Source organism: Artibeus jamaicensis, unplaced genomic scaffold, assembly GCF_021234435.1.
Source record: "Artibeus jamaicensis isolate MK-2021 breed Jamaican fruit bat unplaced genomic scaffold, CSHL_Jam_final scaffold_537, whole genome shotgun sequence".
Lineage (NCBI taxonomy): Eukaryota > Metazoa > Chordata > Mammalia > Chiroptera > Phyllostomidae > Artibeus > Artibeus jamaicensis.
Genome location: NW_026522047.1, coordinates 27,642,666 through 27,668,381, shown reverse-complemented (window position 1 = coordinate 27,668,381; position 25,716 = coordinate 27,642,666). Strand labels below are relative to the sequence as shown.

The 25,716-nt window shown below is 42.0% G+C and overlaps 2 protein-coding genes across 9 annotated transcripts in view; one reads left to right on the top strand and one right to left on the bottom strand.

The window, feature by feature from the left end:
• The window catches only part of FNIP2 (folliculin interacting protein 2), a 121,044-nt gene extending 96,230 nt beyond the window's left edge, over nt 1-24,814 (top strand). For 7 of the 8 annotated variants that reach the window (XM_053658733.1, XM_053658732.1, XM_053658731.1 and 4 more), the window contains 4 exons: nt 712-868; nt 16,323-16,523; nt 18,990-19,105; nt 21,066-24,814. In XM_053658733.1, coding sequence (XP_053514708.1) covers nt 712-868; nt 16,323-16,523; nt 18,990-19,105; nt 21,066-21,144 — 553 coding nt within the window. In that variant the 3' untranslated portion in view covers nt 21,145-24,814. Of the gene's footprint in view, nt 1-711; nt 869-1,176; nt 1,274-16,322; nt 16,524-18,989; nt 19,106-21,065 lie in introns of those variants that run through there. The other variant, XR_008390339.1, reaches the window with a different exon arrangement.
• The window catches only part of CUNH4orf45 (chromosome unknown C4orf45 homolog), an 89,520-nt gene continuing 80,813 nt past the window's right edge, over nt 17,010-25,716 (bottom strand). The window contains exon 5 of the mRNA XM_053658736.1: nt 17,010-17,226. Within this exon, the coding sequence (XP_053514711.1) occupies nt 17,179-17,226 (48 nt within the window). The 3' untranslated portion in view covers nt 17,010-17,178. The remainder of the gene's footprint in view (nt 17,227-25,716) is intronic.

The following is a 25,716-nucleotide window of genomic DNA, read 5'->3' as shown; positions in this document are numbered from 1 at the left end:
TTTCTCTAAGGAGACCACTGGCTGAGGGCACCTGAGCTCTCAGTGAGGAGGCAAGTGGGTGCCTTGATGATGACGGTGACATTTGGGGGGAACCTAGGAGGTACTATGGAGGTGTTGGTGGGAGCAGCGGGTTTAATTTTCTGTCATCTGGATGGAGCCACGCTGCTGGGAGCAGATGCCCGGCTTCGGGGGAGGTGGGTTGCACTCAGTGGGCAGCTTCTCTCCCGCAGTCTGAGCAGCGCGAAGTGGCTGGGAAACACCGCCCCTCCCTCGACACCCCATCAGGCTGACGGTTTGGCCTGTGATGACTGAGGCACTAATTAGAGACTTCCTCTGCTCCGCAGCCTGTCGTGGGCGCCGCCCTGTGCAGATGTGTCAAGTTCCTGAAGCCAGACTTTCTCTTTCCTCACTCCCCTGACACAGCCTGCCTGGTGGGTGTTCCACGCGAGATGCAGGAACACACTTGTAACCAACCAGAAAACACGCTGTACTGTTTTCTTCCTGCTGCCTTGGTTTTTTTAGGAAAAAACAAGCAGTCTTCTTTTACTCCGCCAGTCCCCTCCCTCGTTCCATACCGATGATGCCCCAACTGCAGGATTGGTGAAGTGGACCCCCTGAATCTGACCCGTGTCACTGGGGTTTTGTTCCAACTGTAACACAAGAAGGGAGTCTTTTTTAATTGTGTATTCTAACAGACCGATACTGTTTTAGGTCTCAGAGCATCAGCAACCCAAACATAAGAAACTTCGGCCGCTCCCTTCTGGCAGGTTACTGCCCCACGTACATGCCCGATCTGGTGCTCCACGGGACCAGCAGCGATGAGAAGCTGAAGCAGTGCCTGGGAGCTGACCTGGTGCACGCGGTCCATGTAAGTGATCCCAGCTTGGCACCCCGGCTGCTGACTGTGTGTCAGCCAGGGTCCTGGCCAGCCACAGGCGTGTAGGCTGTCCTAGACTGAAGACCATGCAATGAGGGATTGTTTACAGGGATGTGGGCAGGGTTGCAGGGACCAACCAGGGTTGGAGAAGCACCCAGGGATTAGCAGCAGCTGAACTGGGCCCAAAAGAGTAGGGGAGTGAGCAGCGAGAGCAGAGCTGGAACATGCAGAGGGGGCTGCCTGCCCACAGGAGCACTGGGGAGGGTGGAGGGCTAATGTTTGACATCTCTCTTCTCCAGCTCTGAGCTCTTCTGGTGCCTCCTGGTGGCCGGGCCCAGCTGGAAGCCAGAGCACAAGGTCGTAGCTGATGCAGCCACAGTCCTGTAGTCCACAGAGGTCAGCCTCCCGGGGCCCACAGAGGACAGAGAAGGGCAAAGAGTTGACCTGGGGGGGGGGGTGGATAGGCCCGGCACACAGAATAAACAGCACAGATGGTGACAATTATATGCCGTCACGGGCAGGACCTAAGAGATGTCACATATGGTTTGCTTTTTACCCGATCCTTATAAGTTCCTCAAAGTAATTTACTTTAACTGATTTGTCATTGAGTTTACTTTGATGGCTGCATGAGGATGACTATATAAAGATTAACAAGTCTTACTGGAAAATTGCCATGTGGCTGCTGCTAAGTGCTTCTCTGCTATCTGCAGCATGACAGGCTCTGTCTGAGCAGCGAAGGACCTGTGTTAGTTTGATGGGCCTGTTTGTAATTGAGCTGCTATTGGGCAGATGTGCAGAAATAGATGTTTTGCATTGGAAACATATTGTATCTTGTGCAATAGGGAAAGTCCTCGTTACATTAAGAAAATTGGAATTTGACTCACTGTCTGCCTTTGCGCCCAACAAGTATTTTCTGGGAGGTGAAACAGAGGCCCTGCATGTTATCATTGGCCTTGAGCACCCCCTCTGCGAAGACTAAACATACATCAGACTCAGGCTAAATTGCCCGAAGGCTTTGTATAAAATAGCAAGAAATGCTCAGTAGCGAAGCAGATGTCCTCCTAGCCGCCCTGGATGGGGAGGGAGAAGAGAGGAGGAGGGGTGGTCTGCAACTGGAAGGCCAGCCTGGTGGACGCAGTAGTCCCCCAGCACTCCCAGCCCCACCCTGCTTTGTGGTGGAAACCACGCATCACCAGGACATTCCTGGAATGAAGCTGTGAAGTTGCTTTTGTGTCTGTAAGGAATGTTGGATTTTATTTGCATAGTTTTAATGAACAGTGCACACTTGTATGTCGTTTTAGAGACCCGTACATCAGGGACCTTAGAGGAAGAACAATGCCCTCATTGTATGAGGCTGACTCTGGGTTGTCTTAAACCACCTACGAAGCCTCAGCGACTCTGGAGACCCTCACGTGTCTGTAGTCATCTGTAGCATTAAGGCAGGGCGTTAGATGCCCTCCTTTCCTCTTCTGTCAGCCGCGTAGGTTTATGTCCACGTATGGGATAAAACGTGCGGGGTTTATCTCTTCTGTTCTGCTGGCGGTTTGATGTGAGAACATTGGTGTTGCTCATTGTGCCTTTCTTCCATGATGCCCCACGTTCTGCTTCCGACAGAGGTGTCAGGAGGTGGTGCGTGAACTACTGGGGTTGTCTTCAGTGCCTTCAATCTTGCCAGCTGGGAGGTGTTGCCCGAGTGCCCCAGACTTGCTCGCAAACCGCTGTGGAAATGTAGTCCATTGATTGATAACTCTCCTTGACCTATCTGCGAAACACTCATGACATTTTTTATGTTTTCTATAGGCTGACAGACAGCATTCTGACTTTTGTGTACCAGGTTTTCATGGTGACCGTCCAGCTCTATAATTCTTATGTTTGAAAAAACAAAACATTTCCTGTATTTGTACTCTTAAAGATTTTTCATATTATATCATTTCCCCTTCCTTTTGGAAGTTTTTTTACACTGGTAGCTTTCTCATTTCTTTAGACTATGCAGTCACCCTGCGTAATCGAAAGTTATTAAGCATAATGACCTATATTGTGTCAAATTGTGGGCACATCGGAAGTGCAGCCATGCATGGTATTGATAGGAAATTTGAAAGGGTTCATAAAAATAACTTCCAAAGGTCCGTGTATTTAGAATGTACCCAGTTGGCATGAGTGGATTTCTGGTTTCACCGGGCACACTCACCATAATGAATTTTACTTTTGAAGAACTGCTCCATGTAAACCGTCTCTTAGAATAATAGAACTCTGGTCTGTGGCAGTGTTTGAATTAAAAAAAACCAACCTTACTTTCAAATGCCATTTACAAATATTTGTTGAAAGATAAGTTAAGAGATTTTTAAAAAAAACATTATATTGAATTTACTGCTCCATAAAGCATAATAATTATGTAAATTCTTGAGTAGATTGCCAGAGAAAGAAGCAAAGATTCAAGAACAAGTATATGACCAGTGTTAGAACAGAAATAATAGCTTTTTGAGGAAGAGAAGATTGGGATAAATTGCTTTATCACAAATAGCTTTCAAAAACTTGTTTTTGGATGTTAATAATTTTTAGTGTTCATACTAGACTTTATTAGGTTCTGCTATTCCTAATTGTTTTTAGAGAAGGATTTTTAATGAGTGTTTAAAAGCCATTGATTTAAGTCATTGATCTATTTTTCAGATGTATGCATGATTGTATTGTAAAATCTGTCTTACATAAATGTGCATTTTTATAACTATGGCAGGTTAGTCGGTGGAGTTTCCTCCCTCGTTGAGGGAGGGATTGCATGCTAGAACTTCCCAGTACTAAACACTTCTCTTTGTATGTTTCTTTACTCCAGCCTCTTATGAAAGACAGTATATTCTGAAGTATATTAACTTTATTTCACATGTTTTCATTTTTATTACTGGCTTTCACATGTTAAGATATGGTCTTTAAACATTTAAACACATGTTCTTGTTTAATCCACATACTACCTCTTTTCTGTCATTTGGACTGTTTCCCTGCCTCCTACCATAGAGATTATACAGCTGCCTTAGATTAGGCTAAAGTAATATTTAGTTTCATTTTCCCCCTGCTACGTCTAAATGTGCATTCTTTCCTCTGTTTTCTTTCTGACTTTAAATGCTAAAGTGGGAGAGAGTGAGGGAGCAGCTTTACCCTCTACCTGTGACCTCAAGTAGCTTTTTCTTGCTTGTTTTTCTCCCTTTTGTGTTTTTGTCTGCCTGCTGACCATGGCCGTGGCAGGGGTATGAAATGACGGGGCAGTGGGGGGTGTGGAGGAACAGTGACTTAACTTCGATGGCTTAGGTTCAAGTCTCAGTATTACCGCTCATTCACTGAGAGTCAAGTAAATCAACTGGCATTGCTAAGCCTCAGAAAAATGTATTCAGAGCAACAGATGAAGTATAACTTAGTGGTTTGGAGTTTGGCTTCGGAAGACAGACAAACCTAAGTTTGAAACATGGCTCAACCCTTTGTGTCTTTGTAGCCCTGGGCAAGGTTCTTTGATTTTTCTAAGCATCAGTTTTATGTCCCGTAAAACGAATAGCATTTATAGGTCTCGTTTGAAGACTCTGAGATAATGCAGATCAAGTGCTTAGCACAGTGCCTGGCACATTACTAAATGCCCAATAAATGTTAGCTATTAAAATAATATACGTGAAGGTGCTTTGTAATCGAGTTTCCCAGGAAACTCCGGGTGGAGATGGCAGGACAGAACCTATACGCATACCTGTTCAGTGCTAAAAGCTTCCACGTTCCCTTTGCCTGCGATGTTGCAAGGAGCAGGCCAGGCACTCCAGCTCTGCGGGGCAGGGTCATCAACCCCAACACTGACATCACGTCTTCGTGTTTTTTAAAAATCTATGTTCCAGGCTTCAGACATTTAACAGAATCATCTATAAAGCAAAATAACAGTTGGATACAGCAGCCTGTTTCATTTAATTTTAAGAGTAGCAACAGATTGACTCCAGAAATATCATGCAGAAATCAGTAGCACAGATAAGGTGCTTTGCTAAAAGCTTGGCTGTGATATATGCTCATGAATACCTAATTAAACCACTCAGTGTAATCAACCAGGGAGATTACAAAAGGACAGCCAGTCACATCAAGAGATAAATCATTACTTAAGTAACAGAGAACATTAAGTGCCTCAGGTCAACAACAGCCTTGAAATCAATAGTGGATTGCAGAATTCCTCCTTGCAAAGGAAAGGTCCATGGGGGACAGATCTGGTGGTGTTCTAGAGCACCCCTGCTTGCTTTCCTGTCCCCTTGTTGGGTGACGAGCATGGCGATGCCTTGGGCCTGTAGCGCTTACTGTTTAGTGAAGTTTGGGGAGTGGATGTGCGTTAGTGTGTGTGTGTGTGTGTGTATTTATATATATTTCTACACATGTATTCATGGACACATGGAATGTGTATGTAAGCATACACACTAGGTTACGATGTTAAAATGTATTTCTTGTTGTGGATTGTGATTTTAAAATTTTGAAAAAAATAATGATCTCTGAGGATGGCCAACTCCAGCCTGAATTTGTGATGCTGTCCCTTTCTCGTTGTGACTGCCACCTCATTTACGTTCCCCTAACCTTCCCAACGGTGATCCTTGCGCCGGTTCTCTCCCTCCCAAACACCTTGTGTAGTGCCACAAGAGGGCTCTTTCTAACCCATGGATAGCGATCATTTACTCTTCTGGTAGTTTCCCTTTTTTTTAGAAAGTATAAACTCCTTGGTTGGAATGGTCCATTTTATGTCCTCCAAACACACACACACACACTCTCTCTCTTTCCATCTCCATTTGTGCTCCAGTCTCACTGGCTGCCATCCCGTATGGTCACCTTTCCACTTGTGTGCACTTGTTTCCTTTGCCCAAGGTGCTTGTTGAACAAATTTCTATTTATTTTTGAAGACCCAGTTCAAATGTTGCCTCTTTGAAACCACTGTGGGCAGCCCGACGTAGAACTCAGCTGCCCTCACCTTCAAGCACATTGCATGATACCTTGTTCTGTGTCCCCTTGGGGCTGCAGGCGCCAGGAAACAGAGGAGGGGACTTAGTGGCTTTCACATCCCCATCACCTCACCTGGTGCCTGGCACACAGAAAGTGATGAGACTATTTCCCATGGAATGTGTGCTTATTACTGCGGCAGACAAAGCTGTAATGATTAGTGTTTCTTCTGAAGTAAAATAAAGGGATAATGTGTTTAGACATGATGTCTGTAGCTTTTTGTGTTCATTTTCTTTACCTAAAGGATAATAAAAGCTTTATTATAGGCTGTTTTGGCTTCATTTCTCTTGCATTTTGTAAATATTAGACACATTGTTAATCCTGACATTTTCCCAGATTTTTGCACTGTATACAAAATATTTGGACATCTGTGCCATTCTCTTCTAAAAAAAAAAAAAAGCTACGAGCTTTTGCACGTTTTATTTTGAAGTTGTGCACATCCCCCTAGAGTCTCAGGACCCGTTTGCCCTTGAGCACCTTCCCTTGACTTTAAGCCGGTTTTTTCCTCAGCACATGACCACCTGACAGTTGAGCCGTTCCCAAGGTGGCCCACTGTGCCTGCAAGGCCGTGGGCTGAACTTGGTGTCAGTTCAGGGAGCCTGATGACCACAGCCAAGGTCAGATGCTTCCTTTTCGTACCTGCCCTCCAGGCCACCTCACTGGACTCTTTTCCTCTGTCCTTGGTCCCTGAATCTTCATGATGTCTCTGGGCGTCCCAGAGCCCCCAGCCCCGGTGTTTGTGCCAGGATTCCTCAGCGATGTGCTGCAGTCCAAAGTGATTGATTTTTCTCTTCTCCACTTTGTTGCAACTCTTAAGCCTGTAGTGACTGACACTAAACCTGTTTCCAAGAAATACAGATAGCACATAAAACAAAGAACTCCCAATAAGTTGGGCTCATGTTCAGAAATTACAGACCACATAGGAGGAAATGATGATAAGGGAGAATGAGCAAATACAACCAGGAGAATTAACCCTCCCAGAACAATCTGAAAGAACCGTTCAGTAACTATGTTTAAAATGGTTACAGTGATAAAAAGAAGGAATTGGAACATAAAAAAAGGGAATTGCAACACATAAAAAAGAGAAGGAATTGGTAAATGATCTTTGGTTTGTAAAAGAACTAAAAAGAACTTCTAAAATTGAAAAACGTGGTGATTGAAAGTAAATCTCAAGGGATGGGTTAAAGAGCAGAGCAGAGGAAATACAGCCAGGGCAAATGTGAGAGCTGGTGAGATGGAGGCCACACATGGAATCGTGTCTTTGAATGGAACTAAAACAAAAAATGCATTAAAAGTATGGGAAAGTAAGTGAGAGAGATAGATGTAGGCTAGAATGAGATGTTAAACTTGCCAGCATTACCTTATATACAATGATTAACAAATGGATACTCAAATGACACCAAAGAATCTTGTGTTTTTTTAATCCAGAATATTTCGGAGAAAAATAGAAGATAAAGGGAGATATGAACTGAATCCTAAATCACCCGTGTAGTTGGTGTTTGAAAGAGGCTGACCAGTCGCTGGTCCCTAGTAGTAACTCTGCACTGTTGTAACTGGTGTGAGTAGAGCTAGTTACTCACACCACAGAAGCCTGTCTGCACACCTGTGGTCTGTAATACCCCTGTCGGCTGGACACCTCTGAGGATTAATAAAGGAATAAAAGGTTAGTTTAGAGTATGTTATTGAGCAATGCTGGCAGCGGAAAGAGGGGGATGTTTCTTGGCAAAGTCATCGTAGATTCAGCTGTGTTTTCCCCACTGACATGAAGACCATGGAGACCATGTCAGTGGGGAAAACACACTTAGTGTGCAAGTTTTTCACACTTCTTGCGCTCTGATCTTCTGAGGGACTCCCACCAGGACAAGGCTTATAGGATTCAAAGTAAGGGGCTTGGCGGACTCATCCGGATAAAAGTCAAACGCTTGAATGAGTTCCTGCGTTCTTTCTGTTGTGCTGAGATACTTAATGAGCACGTGGGTTTGGCCCTCTGTGTTTCTGTGTGCAGAGCAGGACGGTGCCCTGGCCATCCCACAGGAGGAGAGGATGGTGGATTCATAAGTGGTTATAGGAAGCATTCGTGTGAGAATGGTACTTTCTGACCCTTAGGTTAAAAATAGGTGATCGTGTGAAATGTTAGTCATTTCAATGTGGTACGTGGAAAATAAATACATCAATAATCGTGCAGATAACCTAATAGAACTGAGTTAAATAGAAAAATAAATGAGAGAATTGTTCAGTGGAGCCAGCATGTATCACACATGTAGCACATGCTTGGCAGTTTGTTAGGCTCTATTCAGAGGCTAAAGAAAAACAAAATGTGACTTCTCTCCTTTAGTTACTCATGAAATCACTGAGTAGACAGATGTAAAATCGAGAACAAGTTAAAGCAGCGTGATTAAATACCAAAATGTAGACATTAAGTACTTTCAGAAATCAAAGAAAGAGCAGTGAATATAGGAGGTAGCTGATGGGGTGGGAGAGAGGACCCAAGCTGGGTCCTTGAAGGAGTGGAATTTAAAAGGTGGCCCTGGAGACGTTCTGGGCACAGCCTGAGGTCAGAGGCAAGAGTGCTCCCTGCCCAGGGAAGGGGTTTTCCTCAGGGCCCAGGCTGCGGAGAGCTTTCAGCATGGTCAGAGAAACATCTGAGCTCAAGTGTTTGGGAGGGATGGGCTGGAGTAGGTTTTTTGAGTTGGTGAAGGGAATGGTAATGTGGTATTTCAGGAAGTTTGAAGATTTAGCGGAAAGGATTACTAAAGAGAGGAGGAGGTGTGAGAAGGCTTATCAGACATACCTGACACGTGTTAGGCCCCGTGCTGCGTGTCCCACCCGCATCGTCTCCTAGAGAGCCTCCGTGAATTACACCAGGTCCTCTCACCTTACACAGATGCAGAAACCGAGGCCCAGACTGACTTAGAGCCTTTATTGTTACCACTGCCTTTTAGTGAAATGTCAGAACCACAGATCTTCCAATTACCCAAGCCTTGTGGGCATTTCTGTTCTCGGAAGTGTAAATCTGCAGAAGTCATGTGTGCGTCACTCTAAGCAGCATATTTTGTGTACTCCAAGGTCTGAGCTAGAACCTCGAAATTGGAATGTGCTCGGTATCTAATACTCCCAGGATACAGACCCACAAATCCTTTGTGGCTGTGAATTAACCAGACTTATTTTGTTCATTCTACAAGCCAAAGAATACTTAAGAGGCCTTTAAAGATCTACAACACAAAGCATTTCGTTTGGTAATTTATCTTGAGCAATCTTAACAGGTAAGTAGTTTGGAAAAACTTAGATATTAACAAGGCAGAGCTAAATAAAGGATTGTTTCTAACTCTGTTCGAGTAGAGCAAGGCAAAAACGGTCATGCCATGTTGTCTCTACATTTCCCCATGGAGATGGGCCACCCGCCCCAACAGTCACTACAGCTCCCTATTGACCTCCACTGTTCTCCCGAGGGAGGTGTGGAGGCCGCTGGCAGTGGTCTGGAGGAGGAGACTGGAGGCATCAGGGGCCATGGAGGCTGGTGGCTCGGAGGCACTGCCTGGGTTGGGGACAGGTGTCAGTGCGCTGTGGGAACTCGGGAGGGCGGTGGTATGGCGGCACTTGTGGAAGTTTCGGACTGTGGAGGAAGTAGACACATACTGCAGACTCGTTCGGATGAGAGCACTGAACAAACTCGGGGGGCAAGAAACTTACTTTAAAATTGATTCTCTTCAGCTTGAGAGAAAAAAGGAAAACTGATACATGTGTCTATAAGGTTTATAGTTTTTAACTAAACAAGCATTTTAAGTAGAAATCACTTTTTAATATTAATATTTTTCTTTAGATTTTTATTCAGGACTCAACTGTCAGAGGTCCTGTATAATGGTGGGAAAGAGAACTTTTAAAAGGGTGAATAAATGACCTGGGCTTTTTTGTTCTTCTGAAGATACTTAATCAAAATAACAAAGCCCTCCTTTATTTAAAAAAGGGGGGGCAGGTGTTTAATATAAGTAATCCTACTTGCCAGGCTGATCCGTTCTTTGTATTGTGTCCCCTTTTTCCTAAGATCCACAGGAGGCCAGACTCCCTTGGTTGTGCGTCAGTGTTGGGGTACAGCCAGGCCTCACCTGCCGCTTTCTCTTCTAGTCCCCCTGCCCCAACTCTGAGCCTTAAGAATAGCAGATGGTTGAGTCAGGCATTTAACACATGCTTGAATCATTCTGTCTTAGGTTTTATAGCACTTCGTAATGTATTTAATTTCTTAAAAGTATGGCTCCATGTGTGTTATTGCTGATGAGAAGCGTGTGTGTGTTTGTGCCCTGGTGTGCACGTGAATGTGACAAAATTGTGAACTAAAAAAGTGGTGTTCACAGATCTCATTGGTAACTGCTTCTACAATTAAGATGTAGCTAACAAGAAAAAGTTAGTACTAAAAAGTGTGCTACGTCCAGGTCAGTGTTTCCTTGTGTATTGTGCTTCTCTCTACGCCTTACAAGTAGAGCCTCCTTAAGAGGAATTTTCATTTGAATACCAGGGTGTAGGGTGTGTGTGGGTGTGTGTTTCTGTGATAAATCCAAATATGGGCTTCTGGATCTTGGAGTTCTTTAAATTCTAAAACGGCGATTTTTTTAACCAGTGTGCCGCAAGAATGTTTAAAACATTCAGTACCTGACTTTAGTCAGGGGGCACTGACCTCTCTTTCCCTTAGATTGTCCAATTAAAAAAATGACATCAGCTAACACAACAATAGCTGTCCGTTGTGAATGAATCAAAATTACACCTATTTTTCGTCAGATTGGTAAAAAAATATATTTTTGGCATGCCACAGAATTTTAGTAATTATGTGTGCCATGAGATGAAAAGGCTGAAAATCGCTGCTCTAAAAGCTTAGAGACTGACTAATAAGCTCTGTGGTGGGGCTGTGTGCCCTTTGGAAAGGTGTTATGTCAGAAATTTTCAAAGTCACCGGCATTCAGGCTGGAACTCTATGACCCAGTGAAAGTTCAGACCAGGTTGGCCATGGGCAGCCAGTCCCCCTGGTGCCCCTTAGTGTAACTAAAATAGCTGCTGACGATATTTTTATCTCTCGCCAGCATTCATTTCTCTTTTCTTGACTATTTACATTTCCCTGTATTTCTGTCTGCCTTTAAAAAGTATTTATTTTCTAGTAAATACTGAGTAGCTGCTGAATGATGTAGTTATATGGAAGCAATTGGGTTGCCCTGTGGCTGTATTCAGGAATTTGTCTGTTAGTTATTTAGTAGCCTGAGAATGCATAATTCTTTGAATACTTTTAAGGTATTCTTCTAAAGATATTTAGCTGGCTCTTTTTTTTTTCCTTGAGCCTGCAGACATAAAAGACAGCCAGGAACTTCCAGTCAAGGAGGAGGCACAGGTAAGCATGGCTTGCCTCCTCACACAACCACAGCAAAAATTACAACTAAACTCCAAAACAACTATCACCCAGAATTGTCAGAAAATTGAGCTGTATGGAAGTCCAACAGCCAAGGAATTAAACAAGTCACGTTATCCAGATGGGTAGGAGGGGAGGAAGTGCAGAACAGGCAGTCCCATACCCATGTGTGGCAGACAGAAGTCAAGAGGGACACCTTGGAAGTGAGGGATCCGAGCCCCACACAAGTCCACCCAGCCTAGGGTTCCAATGTCAGGATGATAAGTCCCCATAACTTCTGGCTGTGAAAACTAGTGGGTGTTGTAGTGGTGGAAGAAACTGCAGGATTCTCAGGCGTTTCCTCTTAAAGGGCCCACAGCGGACTTAAGATTTACAGAGACTCACTCCCTCTGGGCTCCAGCACTGAGGCAGCAGCTTATAGGGCACCAGTGGCATTTTGGGAGCAAGTGAAGTGTCTGGCATCAGGGCAAGTGCTGGGAGACAGTTTCCTCCTGGACAAAACTGCAGAGGCCAGGCAGTAGCATTGTCCCCTTTCTGAGCCCTCCCCTACACAAAGCCACAAAGTGGTGACACCATATCTGAGATTTAGATTATTTTAGATAATCTAAGGCTCCTTCCCATCCAATTTACAGATGTGCTTTTCTACAATAGGCCGAGCTACTAAGGCAGGGAATCAAAGCAGCTCTACCTAATACACAGAAGCAAACAGAGAAGCTGCCAAAATGAGGAGACAAAGGAATATGGCCTAAATAAAAGAACAGAACTCCAGAAAAATGACTAAACAAAATGGAGATAAGCAATCTATCAGATACAGTGTTCAAAACACTGTTTATTAGGATGCTCAAGGAACTCACTGGGTCCTTCAACAGCATAAAAAAGACCCAGGCAGAAATGAAGGTTACACTAAGTGAAATAAAGAAAAATTTACAGGGAACCAGCAGTGGAGTAAATGAAGCCAAGAATCATTTGGAACGTAAGGAAGAAAAAAACATTCAATCAGAAGAGCAAGAAGAAAAAAGAATCCCCCCAAATGAAGATAGGCTAAGGAGCCTCTGGGACAACTTCCAACATACTAACATTCAAAACCAGGAGTACCAGAAGGAGAAGAGAAAGCAAGAAATTAAAAACTTATTTGAAAAAATAATGAAAGAAGACTTCTTTAATTGGTGAAGGAAATAGACATACAAGTCCAGTAAGCACAGAGAGTCTCAAAGAAGATGGACACAAAGAGGACCACACAGGACACATCATAACTAAAATGCCAAAGATTAAAAATAAACAGAGACTCTTAAAAGCAGCAAGAGGAAAGCAGTTAGTTACCTATAGAGGAGTTCCCATAAAACTTTCAGCTGATTTCTCAAAAGAAACTTTGCAGGCTAGAAGAGACTGGCAAGAAGTATTCAAGATGATGAAAAAAGCAAGGACCTACAACCTAGATTACTCTCTCCAGAAAAGCTGTCAATTAGAATCAAAGTACAGATAAAGTGCTTCCCAGACAAGGTAAAGCTAAAGGAGTTCATCACTAGCAAGCCAGTATTATATGAAATACTAAAGGGACTTATTTGAGAAAAATACTATCAACACTATGTACATTAAAATGGCAATACATTCACAATGATCAACAACTGAATCTAAAAAACAAACTAAGCAAACAAACAGAAGAGAAACGGAATCATAGCTATTGAGATTGTTTTGAGGGTTATTTTTGGGAGGGGTAGGAGGAGAATGAGGGAAAAGGTACAGGGATTAAGAAGCATAAATGGTAAGCACGAAACAGACGGGGAGGTTAAGAATAGTATAGGAAAAGGAGAAGCCAGAGAACTTAGGTGCACAACCCATGGACATAAACTAAGAGGGGATTGCTGGAGGGAATGGGGGTACCCGGTGGATGGGAGCAAAGGGATAAAATTGGGACAAGTGTAATAGCATAATCAATAAATGTATTTCAAAAATTAGAAGAGGATACACCAAAAAAAAAAAAAAGTCAGCCATACATCATTGTGTTAGGGAATGTAGGATGCTCATCAGTCCTGTCGTGTGCTTGTGCTTAACCTGTTTTATATTAATTTAGTAACATTTTTCAGGTTTTGTGATGGGGGCTAAGGATACCGTTTGTCCCAACCCTCGGATCCATTCGTCTTTCCTCTTTCGTCAGGGTTCCACTTCAGATTCTGCCTCTTTATTCTGGTGATTAAAATTGACTTGTGCCCATTTTTTGCATTTGATTTTTTTGACACTCCCCCATTTAGTTCCTCCTTTTAAAATAACAGACAATTTCTCTGTCTCCTCTTGTTACCGTGTATAAATCTACAACCTTCTGAAGTAACTCATGCTTGGAGACTCTTCCATCCATCTCTTCCCCAAGGAGCTTTGTTGCTCCTGTTCTAGCAGTTTGGTGCTTAACACGAAGCTCTTGGTGTTGGTGGTGGTGTTCTCTAAGTGTAGTCTGTACGCTTTCTTTGGAGTGACACACACTTTCCTCCCTGTGGTGGGGGATCACTTAGGGAAACGATTCGAATTAGAATCTGGGCCCAAATGTCTACTGCAAATAATCACTCCATAAAAAAAGCTAGGTTTTACACCAGACATTCTCAGTCTCCTGTCCCCTTGCCCACAGGAAAGAGTGGGGAAGGAGCATCTCATTGGCCTGGCCTGGGTCATACTAATTATCACACGTTGACAGAGGCAGGTGGTTGAAATCTAGGTGAAAGGTGAGTGGCATACATTCAACTCAGTACATATATTTTGGCATATGGTCAGCACCGATTATATATATTCTTGGAATATGTGTGTTGAAGGAAAGGTTCATAGTATAGATCTGTTAGTATAGTATAGATCAGAAACAGCACACAGTGAGTTTCTGATAAATGCAAAACATTGAAGGGGATGGAGCTCAAAATACAAATCTTTTTAATTTCTATGTTTCTGTTTTCTGTGTTCTTAAAGACTAGGTACATTAAGTGGTAAGTCACCTTGCTATGAATTAATGACACATTGATTGAGCAAGAACTTTCAGGAATTTGTAAAAGGAAGTCACTAAGGCCCTGTCTTGAGCTTTCTGTTTTGGAGAATGTGTACGTGTGTGTGTGTGTGTGTGTGTGTGTGTGTGTGTGTGTGTGTGAAGAAGGGAGGGGTGAGGGGCCACAAAAACCTTTGGGTGAGAGTGGAAATACGGCGGCGTCATATGTATGAGGAAACCTTTGTACTGTTTGCATAACACATCTAGAACATGAGAACCATCCTTGGGAAATAGCTTCGTTAATTCAAGAGTCTGCCTTGTCAAATTGTCTCGTGTTTAAGATTACTTGAGTTAACTCATAAGAGTCAATGGGTGCTTAAATACATGTTGGACCATTGAACCTTGCCTGATTGGTTGTTCTTTCAGTAAGAAAATACTGTAACCCTGAAAGTTTCCCTCATGAAGATAGTCTAGGAGAAAGGCTTGGCTCCAACAGAGTTTCCACCCAGCCCACCAGTCATCCTTCCCAGTTGTGAGGAAGCACACAACGCTGGGCAGACTTCCCTTTTAATGGAAAAGCCCAAGACCAGGGAGTAAGACCAGCTGTTAAAATTACAGGGTGACAGCACACATCATGGGTTTCTAGTTGCAGTCTTTCCACTACTAGTGTTAAGTCTTAAAAGTCACAGGTAATTGCTGTCCGAGGCAGGGTTGTGTATCTGCTTGGGTTCTTTGTTATTAACAGCAGAAACCAACTCTCATTAACTTAAGCAGAAGGAACTGCATTGGAAAGATATTAGGGAATTGATAAGAAGGCCAAAGAACTAGTTTGGGAATAGATAGGAAACAAGACGAATCTGAAAGTCCAGGAACCAAGACCTCCCTAAGGTATTTGCAGTAGTTGCGGCGTGGACGGGGGGGAAAAGGTAAGGCCAACCCTTCCTGGCCTCCTGCGCCCCTGATCATGGGAAACCATGGGGAAGGTGCATCTAACCGGCCCCACTTGGCTTCTGTTACCACCGCACCTTGGTGGAGGGAAAGTGGGGGACTTCAGGTCTTATCCAAGAAAGGTCATTCTCCAAAAGGAAATTAGGATGCATTTATTGAAGGTTATGCTAAATAGCCACAAGCAGCAGGTGGCCGCCACAGGGCAGTGGAAGAGATTGAATGACAGGAGGAGGCCAGGACTCGTTTTCCTTTGGTAAATTAGAGTTAGAAGCGTGTGTTCCTGTGCATTGGCCACGAGGCCTGTCTTCTTCAGGCCCTCCGTATGCCCGCCTTACCCCACCCCTTTCTCTTAGTTTGAGCCCTAGGAGGACAGTCCTATTGTAATGTTGATTTGTACACATGTTGATACATGCATGTCAACGGTGTTGGTGATGAAGCAGTTAGTTATCTGTTGATCAATTTTGAGCAATTTATCTTTCTGTGAGGCCCTCTTCCTGGAACTGACTCAGTGTTTCCCATCGGCCCTGTGGCACGGTTTACTAGTCAACCTGCTCTGTCCCTCACTGCCCAGTGAGGGAGGGTTTTGTGTGTCAGGTGTGTTCATCAGTAGCCATACTTTTTCCTTTTGGACTTTCTAGATGAGTAAACTCATACCCCAACTTGATTCTGGTTGGTTGTCTGAGTTGATTTGTGCATGGAGCACATAGTTGCTAAGTAAACATTGCTTAGTGATTAAAGCTGTACCTTTAAGGGAATATTAATTTACCCTGCCAAACCCTATTGCAGAAATGGCAACAGAATCTGACACCTTCTTCTGTATTCTCCATCTCAAAAGGAGAGTGTAGTCTTTCAAAAGGAAATGAATTTTAATATCCTGGAATACAGGGAGGGCATGGATCTTTTTACTTATCTATGAACTTTTACCAACATTTATAGTGTACCTCCTGGGTGTATGAAAATTGATTAAATGCAATTTTTATCAAATTAATTTTTAAATGGTTTAATGACATGCCTATCTTAGTTCCTGCAGAGCTCTAAATTTCTGTAGCTCTTACCATCAACTTCTGAACTGTGAGTCTAATGCTCAGCAAAAACATTCTGGACATTTTATGGAGTGTTGTGAAAACTTAACCCAATGTGTTTTGTTCTTGCAGCACCCAGTGCTTGATGAGCCGATAGCTGAAGCCGTCTGTATTATTGCAGACACGGATAAGTGGAGTGTCCAGGTGGCCACAAGCCAGAGGAAAGTGATGGACAGCACGAAGCTAGGCCAGGATGTCCTGGTCTCTAGTCAGGTGTCTAGTTTACTTCAGTCCATTCTACAGCTTTACAAGCTTCACCTCCCTGCTGATTTTGTAAGTATTTGTTCTCTTGTCAGCAAAGAAATATAGTTAAAAAACACCTTTAACTATACTTTGAAGAAGGTACTCCGAGATACATCTCTCTGTCGTCTAAGTAGTGGCAGCGTGGCATGACAAGGAGACCGGTGAACATAACTGGGTTAGTCTAGCTTGGCCAATTGGCTGTGTGATGCTGGACTAGCCCAGGTGTTTCTGGACCTCAGCTTTCTCCTTTGTAAGATGAAGATAGTACCTGCTCAACAAGCATGTTGTGAGAATCCTTTGAAAATGAGGGCTAAGGTATTGCTTTTTAAACCATCAAAGCAGAGTTTAAACAGCCAGGATACAGTAGTGGCCACCGCCTGGGCATTAAGGTCCAGTAGCCTGAAGTCAGACCAAGTGCAGCCAACTGTGTGACTTCTCAAAGTCTCAATGATCTGTGTAGCTGGGGAAATAATAGACCCTAACTCATTATGAAAATCAGGTAATACTAGTCTCATCAATAAATATTAATGGTTGTAAAGACTGACGACACCTTTTCACTGAAACCTTTACTTGGGCTTTAAACTGAAGCTTACTCCTGCACGACATCTCTCTCGAGTAAAATGAGAAGAACCTATGGGTTCCCGCGACCTAACTTCTCTTCTACGTTTGAAGGCAGATTTTCTTTTTAGTAGCAAGTTACATCATTCCGATTTCGAGGTGGAAATCTCCTTTTCTGTAAGGGAAGGAAGATATATTAGAGTTTTTAGTTTTTTTACTGTTATAAGTATTCACCAAACTTTTATATTTTATTCTCAAATATATAACTCTTACTACTTCTGACATCTTAGTTTTCCAAGCAATAAATTACTAATTCTTTTGTTGCTAATTCTTTTTACTTCATTTGGATAGAAATATATTGAACCTCTTCATAATGACTTAACCTTGCGAAACTAAGATCAGAGGAAATTTCATCTGCAGTTTAAAAATTCTCCGTAAAAATCATTTGAATGAAATGTGATTAAATGCCTATTAGAGCTTTCAGTATGAAAGGAGATAGTAGCTATTTAAAGTTTCAGAAGTTAAAAATCAAAGAAATTCATCTCAGGATTAAGATGCCAGAAAGGAGAAGGAAGGACTCACAGCTCTATTAAATAAGCAAGCCTTTTTAAAAACAGTTCTCAACACTTTGATTTCAAGAATAGTGTGCATGCCATGTAGGCCAACATTCTCTTTGACGTTGCAACATACGTTTTCCACAGAGACTGTGAAAACCCTGCAAATCAACTAACTTAAAACAAAGGAGTCAGTGTAATGTGAATGTTCTTTTTAATATTTTATAACACTTATTAAAAAGTTTATATTTACACCACAAGGAACTGAAACTTAACAGGAGAAAGACCCTTTTACCACTAAACTGTTTATTTGGGGGAACATTTTCACGAGGATTGCTGAACTCCTCCTTGCTGGGATTGTCACGCTGAGTCACTTACCAGTTGTGTTTCATCCACCCAACACCAGGCATTTGAAATTTTAAGCCAATGAAAAACTGAAAAGATTACTTTTCTAATGGATAATTTTTCCATGTCACTGATCAGCCCAGATGGTCAAGATCAACATTCTCAAATGCATCTGTTAATCTTTTTTACCTTGAAAATAGCAGGTGTAATGGTCTAGAAGAAAATGATGTATGATAGCATTACCCTTGCCAGAGCCATCAGGTGTCTTACTGAAGATGCTCGGACAGCTCCGCCTGCCAAACGCAAAAGCATTTGCCTCTGGTGAAAGGCACAGATGGCGGCTGTTCTCTAAAAAATGAAGTTGGACACGATTCCAAGGGTAGAGATGTCCTGAAAGTAATTGTCCTTTATTTATTGTTACTAAAGACCTAGTTAAAATACAGTCCTGAGAGAGAGAGAGAGAGAGAGAACTTCAAAATATCCTGTTCCAGTCATTCTGCTTGTGGGAATGTGTTATACCCAAACAATCTGATATGTAGGAAAAAAATATCAAGAGAGATACTCTTTACAGAGTTATTTGTAATAACAGAAATGTGAATTGATATGTTAATAAAATAATGGTAAATCACAGTCTGGAAAATCGTTTAGCCATGAAATTACACTGATAAAGAATTTTTACTAACATGAGGAAAGGATTATTATAAAGTTTTTTAGAAGCAGGAAATAATTGCACTTAGAGAATGATTTCAGCTGTGTAAAAAAATGCTTTTTTGAAAAGACTAGAAGATATATATATATATATATGAATGAAAATCTTAATATCATTGGAAAAGATAAACTTTGTACAAAAACCTATTCTTATACTATTAGTGATAAGGTTTGAGATGGCTTGTAATTTTTAAGTGTATTTGAAAGTGTATTTTTAAGTATATTTGGTTATAATTGTGAACTTGGAAGTGAATTAAGAGAACTCTGGCTCCTGGAACACTGGCAGCAGCCTGTGTTCCTGTCCTCACTATGACTGTCATTGGCTTCGCAGTGCATCATGCATCTTGAAGACAGACTGCAGGAGATGTACCTTAAAAGTAAGATGCTGTCTGAATATCTTCGTGGACACACACGAGTCCATGTGAAAGAATTAGGTGTTGTACTGGGGTGAGTTCTATGATGTGTCATCATTTCCCCTGTGATGGGGTTGTCCCTAGCCCTGTACCCATTTGGCTTGTGCCACCTAAAACCTGCTGGCCCCAGTGCTCCATCAAAGTGCTCGGGGACCATCAGGTGTGTGCCCCCCCAGAGAACAGCATGTTCTTTGTATCTGATACCGGAATACCATGCCCGGAAATCAGCACGGGACTTTAAGCCAGTGGTATGTTATGTTAGTCTCCCTGTGTTATTTTATGTTTGGAAGTGAAACACTCAGCTTCACTCTGTGCGCCCGTTCCTAGTTATTTCAGTAGGATGTCGAAGGCCCACGCTGTCAGACACGCAGCGGCAGCCTGTGCTCCCCTTCTGCGTCTGGGGGGAGGCAGGAAGGGCGTTGTGGCCTTTCGGGGCTCGCCTGCATGCTGTCTGGGTGATGGCTCTTCCCTCCCTTTGATGATGAGCCCGGAGGAGGAGACGCGCTTGTGTTACTGATAGTGCGGAGCGTCTTCCTGAGGGTCTTTGCCATGACTTCTCTAGAGAAGAAATCCTGGCTTTGTTTTGCTCTGCTAAATATTTCAACACACTAACAAAAAGATCGTGGTTATGGGGACTGTCGCCCTACCTATGATGATGATTCCCCCAATTTGGGCAAGAAAATATTATACATGTGTTGTCTATTTTGAAATTTTCTATTAAGTCTGCTCATCAAAGTGTCAAGACCCAGACCTTTGCATTCTTGTCAGACTTTTCATCTTTCATACTCAGGACTTACTGTGTGGTTTGGCTCCTAGCATTTCCTCTTATAGAATTTCCTTACCTATTTCATTTTTAAAATAGTTTCCCCTGTTGAGGCACTTGTTTTTGCAGTTAACTTACAGAGTGTCTCTTTGTTGTGTTTTGTTCTTAGTTTTGGTTCACCAGCCTCATACTTGCATCTTGTGCATGAGGTTTCCCATTGCCAGATGGGTGCCTTCTATTTCTGGGGCTCTCACCTGGTCCCTGACTCGACACCTGTCCACCATCCACACTGTTAATCCACATTGTTATCGTGGGATTTATGTGCACTTCTCGGCTCTGGGCCCTCTTAGTCCCTTATCAGTGGGAGTCATACCCGGCCTTTCTCCAGCCCCCCCTTCCCATGGTCAGGGCCAGCAGCACCACAGGGGCCAGAGAGCCTCTTGTCCACCTAAAATCACATCTCTGGGAGCATTCTGGGGAAAGCATATAAAAACCCCATGAGGTAATGCCAGCTGCCTTTTTACATTTCTTTTTTCATTTTTTGTGGAATTCAAGGCAGAGATGAGGACATATTTCACAGACGGAAGCAGTCCTTAATTTTTTCAGGACATTTGTCAGCACGTAGTCTGTGACAGGGCTGTACCCACCTCTGCTTTAAGAAAGGCAGTCACAGTTGTGTTCATCTGACATGTAATGTCTTTTGATCCACTATCTGCTAGTGTTACTTCGCTCTCAGAGATGGTTTTGAATGTCACCACTCAAATGCCTAGTGAGGATCTATGTTGTATAGCCTATTGAACAAACCCCCCAGGTTTTGGAAGAAATTACCACCTTCATTATTTTCCAAAGAGTACTTGTAAGTTAGGTGCAGGGTCAGTATGAATGCAGGATGTCGACTGGAGGAATAAGGAGATAGTGGAGGAAACATGGAAGTACAACATAGTGAGGTTGCACAGCGCACACAGACAAGCTATGAATTTAAAACGAGACCCCAGCCATGGTTGGACCACTCTGTGTCCATACATGTGCCCCCAGCACACCTGCCTGCCCCTGTCCTCTGGGCCGGTCAGCTGGGAGCTCACGTCAGATGGATAGGTTTATCGCCTTTCCGCCTCTCTTGCTTTTTCTCTGGTTTTAAGCAATGATCTAGCAAACTTGGTACCCAGCAATAATACTTGACTGCAAAATCATGCTACTTTAAAGTAATCATCTTTTCTTTTTCAATGTCCAGGATTGAATCGAACGACCTGCCTCTGTTGACAGCTATTGCCAGTACTCATTCTCCTTATGTTGCTCAGATACTCTTATAAGCTAAAGCTCAGGACAGTTCTTCCTTGGAAGAAACAAAAAACACAGATTCTCAACTGAAGGAGAAAGGAATAAGCTCTTGTGACATCGAAAGCATAAGAAGAGCAAACAGAAATAGTCATTCCACCTCTTTGTTTTGTTTTGTTTTGTTTCGTTGCTGTCAAGTGGATGCTTCATTGGAACTTAGGTTTACCTGACATAATGGCATGTGTGTGTTTTATGAACACTGGAGGCCTTTTGTTGCTCACAAATCAGCAGAGTGACCTTTTTGATAGAAGGAAGCATAGCACTACACTAAACACTAAGCTCTCGGCACAGATTGCCTTGTGTGTTTGGACCGAATGACAAGTGACTTTGGAGCAAGAGGTGAACAGTGTACACACCATTCCAGGAGGAAACGTTTCAGAGCTTAAGCGTGAGCTCTCCACACTGGACAAAGCATTATTTTGCTGTTCTAAGAAGATAGTCGGAAAAAAGATTTCAGATTCCAAGGCAGAGTTCGCTTTTTACAAAAGGTGAAGTAAAGAAAGCCACGCTGTGCCGCCTTCAGCTCTGGCGGCTGCAGGAGTGACCGTCTGACATGAAACATAAAAGAAAATGGACTGTTGGGAAGAGTGCTTTAGGGACCCACTGTTTCGCATCTCGGAGTTTACCTTGTCTCAAATGTAGCCACAGGTGGGTTGGAGGTGGATTGTTGGTGCAATAAACCCAAGAATCAATGTAGCATCCTAATCCCATCAACATGGAGTTAGCAGCAGCGAAGTACACTGTCTGCTACCATAGGTTTAACCTTGTACTTTAGAGCTTTCAGTAGCCTCTTTAAGAGAGGCCATTTACCAAAGTTGTTTCTATAAATGCAAGTGTATTTGTTGCTAAATTCTTCCAGCCAAAGCCACTTTCTTCCTGTAATAGTTAATATAAGTGACTATTTGTATTTTAAAAGGCACAGCTGTACTGGTGGGAAATTAAACCTGCAACAGTTCAGGATGACTGATGAAAGTAATTAGTTTGAACACTTCTAAACAATTGATACCTGGTCTAAATTTTTACATTACCATCTCTGTGCCTTCTAATTCCTACATAGTTTTCAAAACACTGTTCTGGAAATTAACTTACCCATAGTATCAAACCTGCCAAAATGAGGAATTATTTGTTAGCATAGTTCACTTTAAAAAAAAACAACTTAATTTTCTGTTAATATAAAAGAAAGTTTACTGACCATGAACTATGACTGTGTCAGATGATGTACTGACATCCAGGATAAAGAAAAAGACTTAAAAAATTGATTATTAATGATGGGAGCTAATCTGGTAAAGCAGAACATTGTTAGCATCTTGATGATCTTGAGTACAGCTAATTATAACCAGGCTCCAGTTTCCTTTCATTGTCTTATAAATTAATTTCCGTCTTTTCCATGTGTTCTTCGAACATAAATTAATTTCCGTCCTTTCCATGTGTTCTTCGAACCTAAGAGTATGAAGTAACTTTCCTGTCAGGGTGAAAATGACTTCAGATTTTCTATTTGACAAAATCCTATCCTAAACACCAAGCTACATATGTTTGTCTCTTCTTTTGCAAATGTAAGTTAATTATTCGTTCAAAAGAGTGTAGCAGCAGTACCAATGGGGAGAAGTGGGTGAATTATTTCTTAGGATTAAGTCAGAGTCGCTGCCTTCCTTCCTCTCTTCTTATGATGTGAACTGTAGACAGGTGCATGAAAACTCTTACAGTCTTTCATTTTTATTTTATGTTTTTCTTTCATTAAGTTAACGCATTCTATTCTTCTTAGACTTTTCTTTTTTCTTTTTTTTTTTTTTTTGCCTAACATCTGAGTTCAGTGTTCTGAGTTCTCCAGTTTCACGACATCACTGCTTGTTGGCACACTGCACGGAGAGCGTGAACCTTACCTGCGGCTCAGCTCCCTCATTCGTCATTTGCTTTCATTACATGTAAATAGGTTGTAATAACTGATGCTACATCATTTCCCTCCTCTCTCGTTCCCTTTTTCTTGTTTACACGTTTTGGGCACTTTCCCTCACTCACCACCTTCCAGGGTTTCATAGGAAATAACTAGATACAAACTCAGTTCCATTCTAATGTGGCATGTTGAAAATTAGACCCACCTAGGGGGAAATTGAGCTTTAAAAGGCCGATTCTTAACTTCATGCATAAAATATTTAGCCCAGCCACCTCAAAGCCTGTGAAGATTTAATTTGCCTTTTCATCTATGATTCCAAAACACTCTCTTGAAAAACGTCTGCTGGGAACCACAGGGGGTCGCATGTGGGGACGGCTCAGTGATGCTCAGGGTTCCGGCCAGGACCCGACCCTCGCGGCTCCTACCTGCCAAAGCAGACCAAGAATGCTGCTGCTCTTTCTCGGGCCTCCTTTAAATTATATCCATGTGTTGTTTGTCTTAAATTCAACCTCTTCCCCAAAGTGGAAACGAAAAATAAAAATCTCACGGACTTGTGTTGAGATACACCCACACACCACAGACCACCCAGGGGCTTCATTTTGTCTTAGCCGAAGAGGCAAGAAAGGGATCCCACCCTCTCCCACGCCCACCTCAAACAAATAAAAATGCTTAAAAATTTTTGAGAAAACTACCTCAGTTGACAGGATTCCACCTTTAGGATTTCTTCAACTTTTAAGTCTTACCTGTTGAGTGTAACTTTTGTAGCATTTTGCTTCTTTAAGCCAGCTAGTGGGACATGACAGAGCAGAAGTGTGTACATGTTACTGTGATGGACCTCTTTCTAGCATGTCGCAGTTTTATTTTTAACAGATTGACAAGTGATATGAATGTAAAGATAATTGTGTACGTTCAAACGTGACAATGAAAATTGAAAATGTAGCTTCCATCCTTGTGCATAACTCCAAAGTATTTTATTTTTATCAGTGTTAAATAGCTTTTTGTACAGGCTTCGATCCATTTTTCTGAAGTGTGCTGTTTTTTAATGAAAGTAACTATAATCTTTTCACATCCCATGGAACTTCCGTTTACACATCACAACTTTTTAAACTTACCATATTTTTCAAAATTAACTTTTTGGAGGGAGGAAAATTCTTGCTTGCTAAATGAAACTAAACTGTTGTTTAGGCTCTTATAATTAGGTCCTGAGATTTTATAAAAATTTAGTCAGTAGCTTTTTAGGTTCTTCACTAGAATTGGTTGTACATAAAAATAAAGAATATACAGTGACCCCGAAACTTTTTAAATGTCTGATTTACCCACTGTTCTGTGCTTTTGGAAGCATTTAGTTCCTGCGTATCTTCATTGTTAAGTCGAGTCCTCAGCTCCTCTGAGCAGTGCGGACCATTTGTTTTGTGTTGTGCTTTGGGGAGGGGACATTTTATTATAATACTTGCCTAAATCAAGCAGCCCCCTCGGAATGTTAATTTTTAGATGTCAAAATTTGGTGAACTCTATATCCAGGAAGCAAGATTGCAATATGTTCAAATTTAAGTGGTATTTAAAAGAGGGGGAAATTCTGGGATTTGTTACAATGGAAGCTCCATGAAGACAAATTGATAGGGCTTTATATTTTTGATCACTTAAATAGCTATCAATGTCAATGTATGGAAATTTTTTCTTAAAACTTGTTCATGTTTATTTTGATCCATTTATTGTGGCATTTGGTGCAATAAACCTTTTGAATTTATCTTGAACATTTGTTTGTACGTTGAATCTTAGGGCTTAAGAACTGAGAGGTCTCATTTCCATTCACTCATGCTGCTGAAATGAGTTCACTAAGTATGTCAGTGATTTCCAACAGGGACGGTTTGGAAGGGTAGGGCCATTTTTACTCAGCAGAGTGATGGGTGAAGGGGTCGGAGGCTGCGGTGATGGCAGAGATGTAATGTGTGGGACGCACCATGGAACGAAGAATTGTCCCACCTCCTGTGTAACTGTGAAATATCGTGCTGGACAGTCACGTGAGTACAGAAAAAAACCACTTGTTTATAATGATCTAAGCTGAGAATTTAAGTCAGCTTTACATCAAAGCACAGTGTATTTTTCGATGGATTTTTAATATATGCTGTGTTTTTCAGAAATGCCACTGTGTATAAATTGAGGGGAGATTTTACCTTGTAAGGTTCAGAATTTAACAAGCATCATAATTTGCAAGACTTTACCAACAGCTATGGTAATCGTGGAGTTGAGCCACCAGTACAGTACATCTGTATCAGTCTGCATGTCTAAGGTTTGCACTCGTGGAGACTGGACATATAGACATTCAGTATCTGCCCGCTTCATTGTATTTTCTATTTTAATCTAGTGCCCTGGTATTTTTAATGTATTTAAAAATATATTACTAATAACTTTTCAAATAGTAACTCTAGTGCATTGTATTGGCTTACTATAAATTATATGTTTAAGTGGGTTGTATTATTTATTAATTTTATTGTAGGAAAGTAAATAGCATTATAAAATATTTACTATGAAATGGATGAGATCGTCGATATTCATTGTCTCAGGAAAAAATATGCTATTAAATGTAAGTGTAACTTTTGTAGCAACACAATACTATACTGAATTTTGGTTTTTTAAGACTAAAGAGACGAAAGGT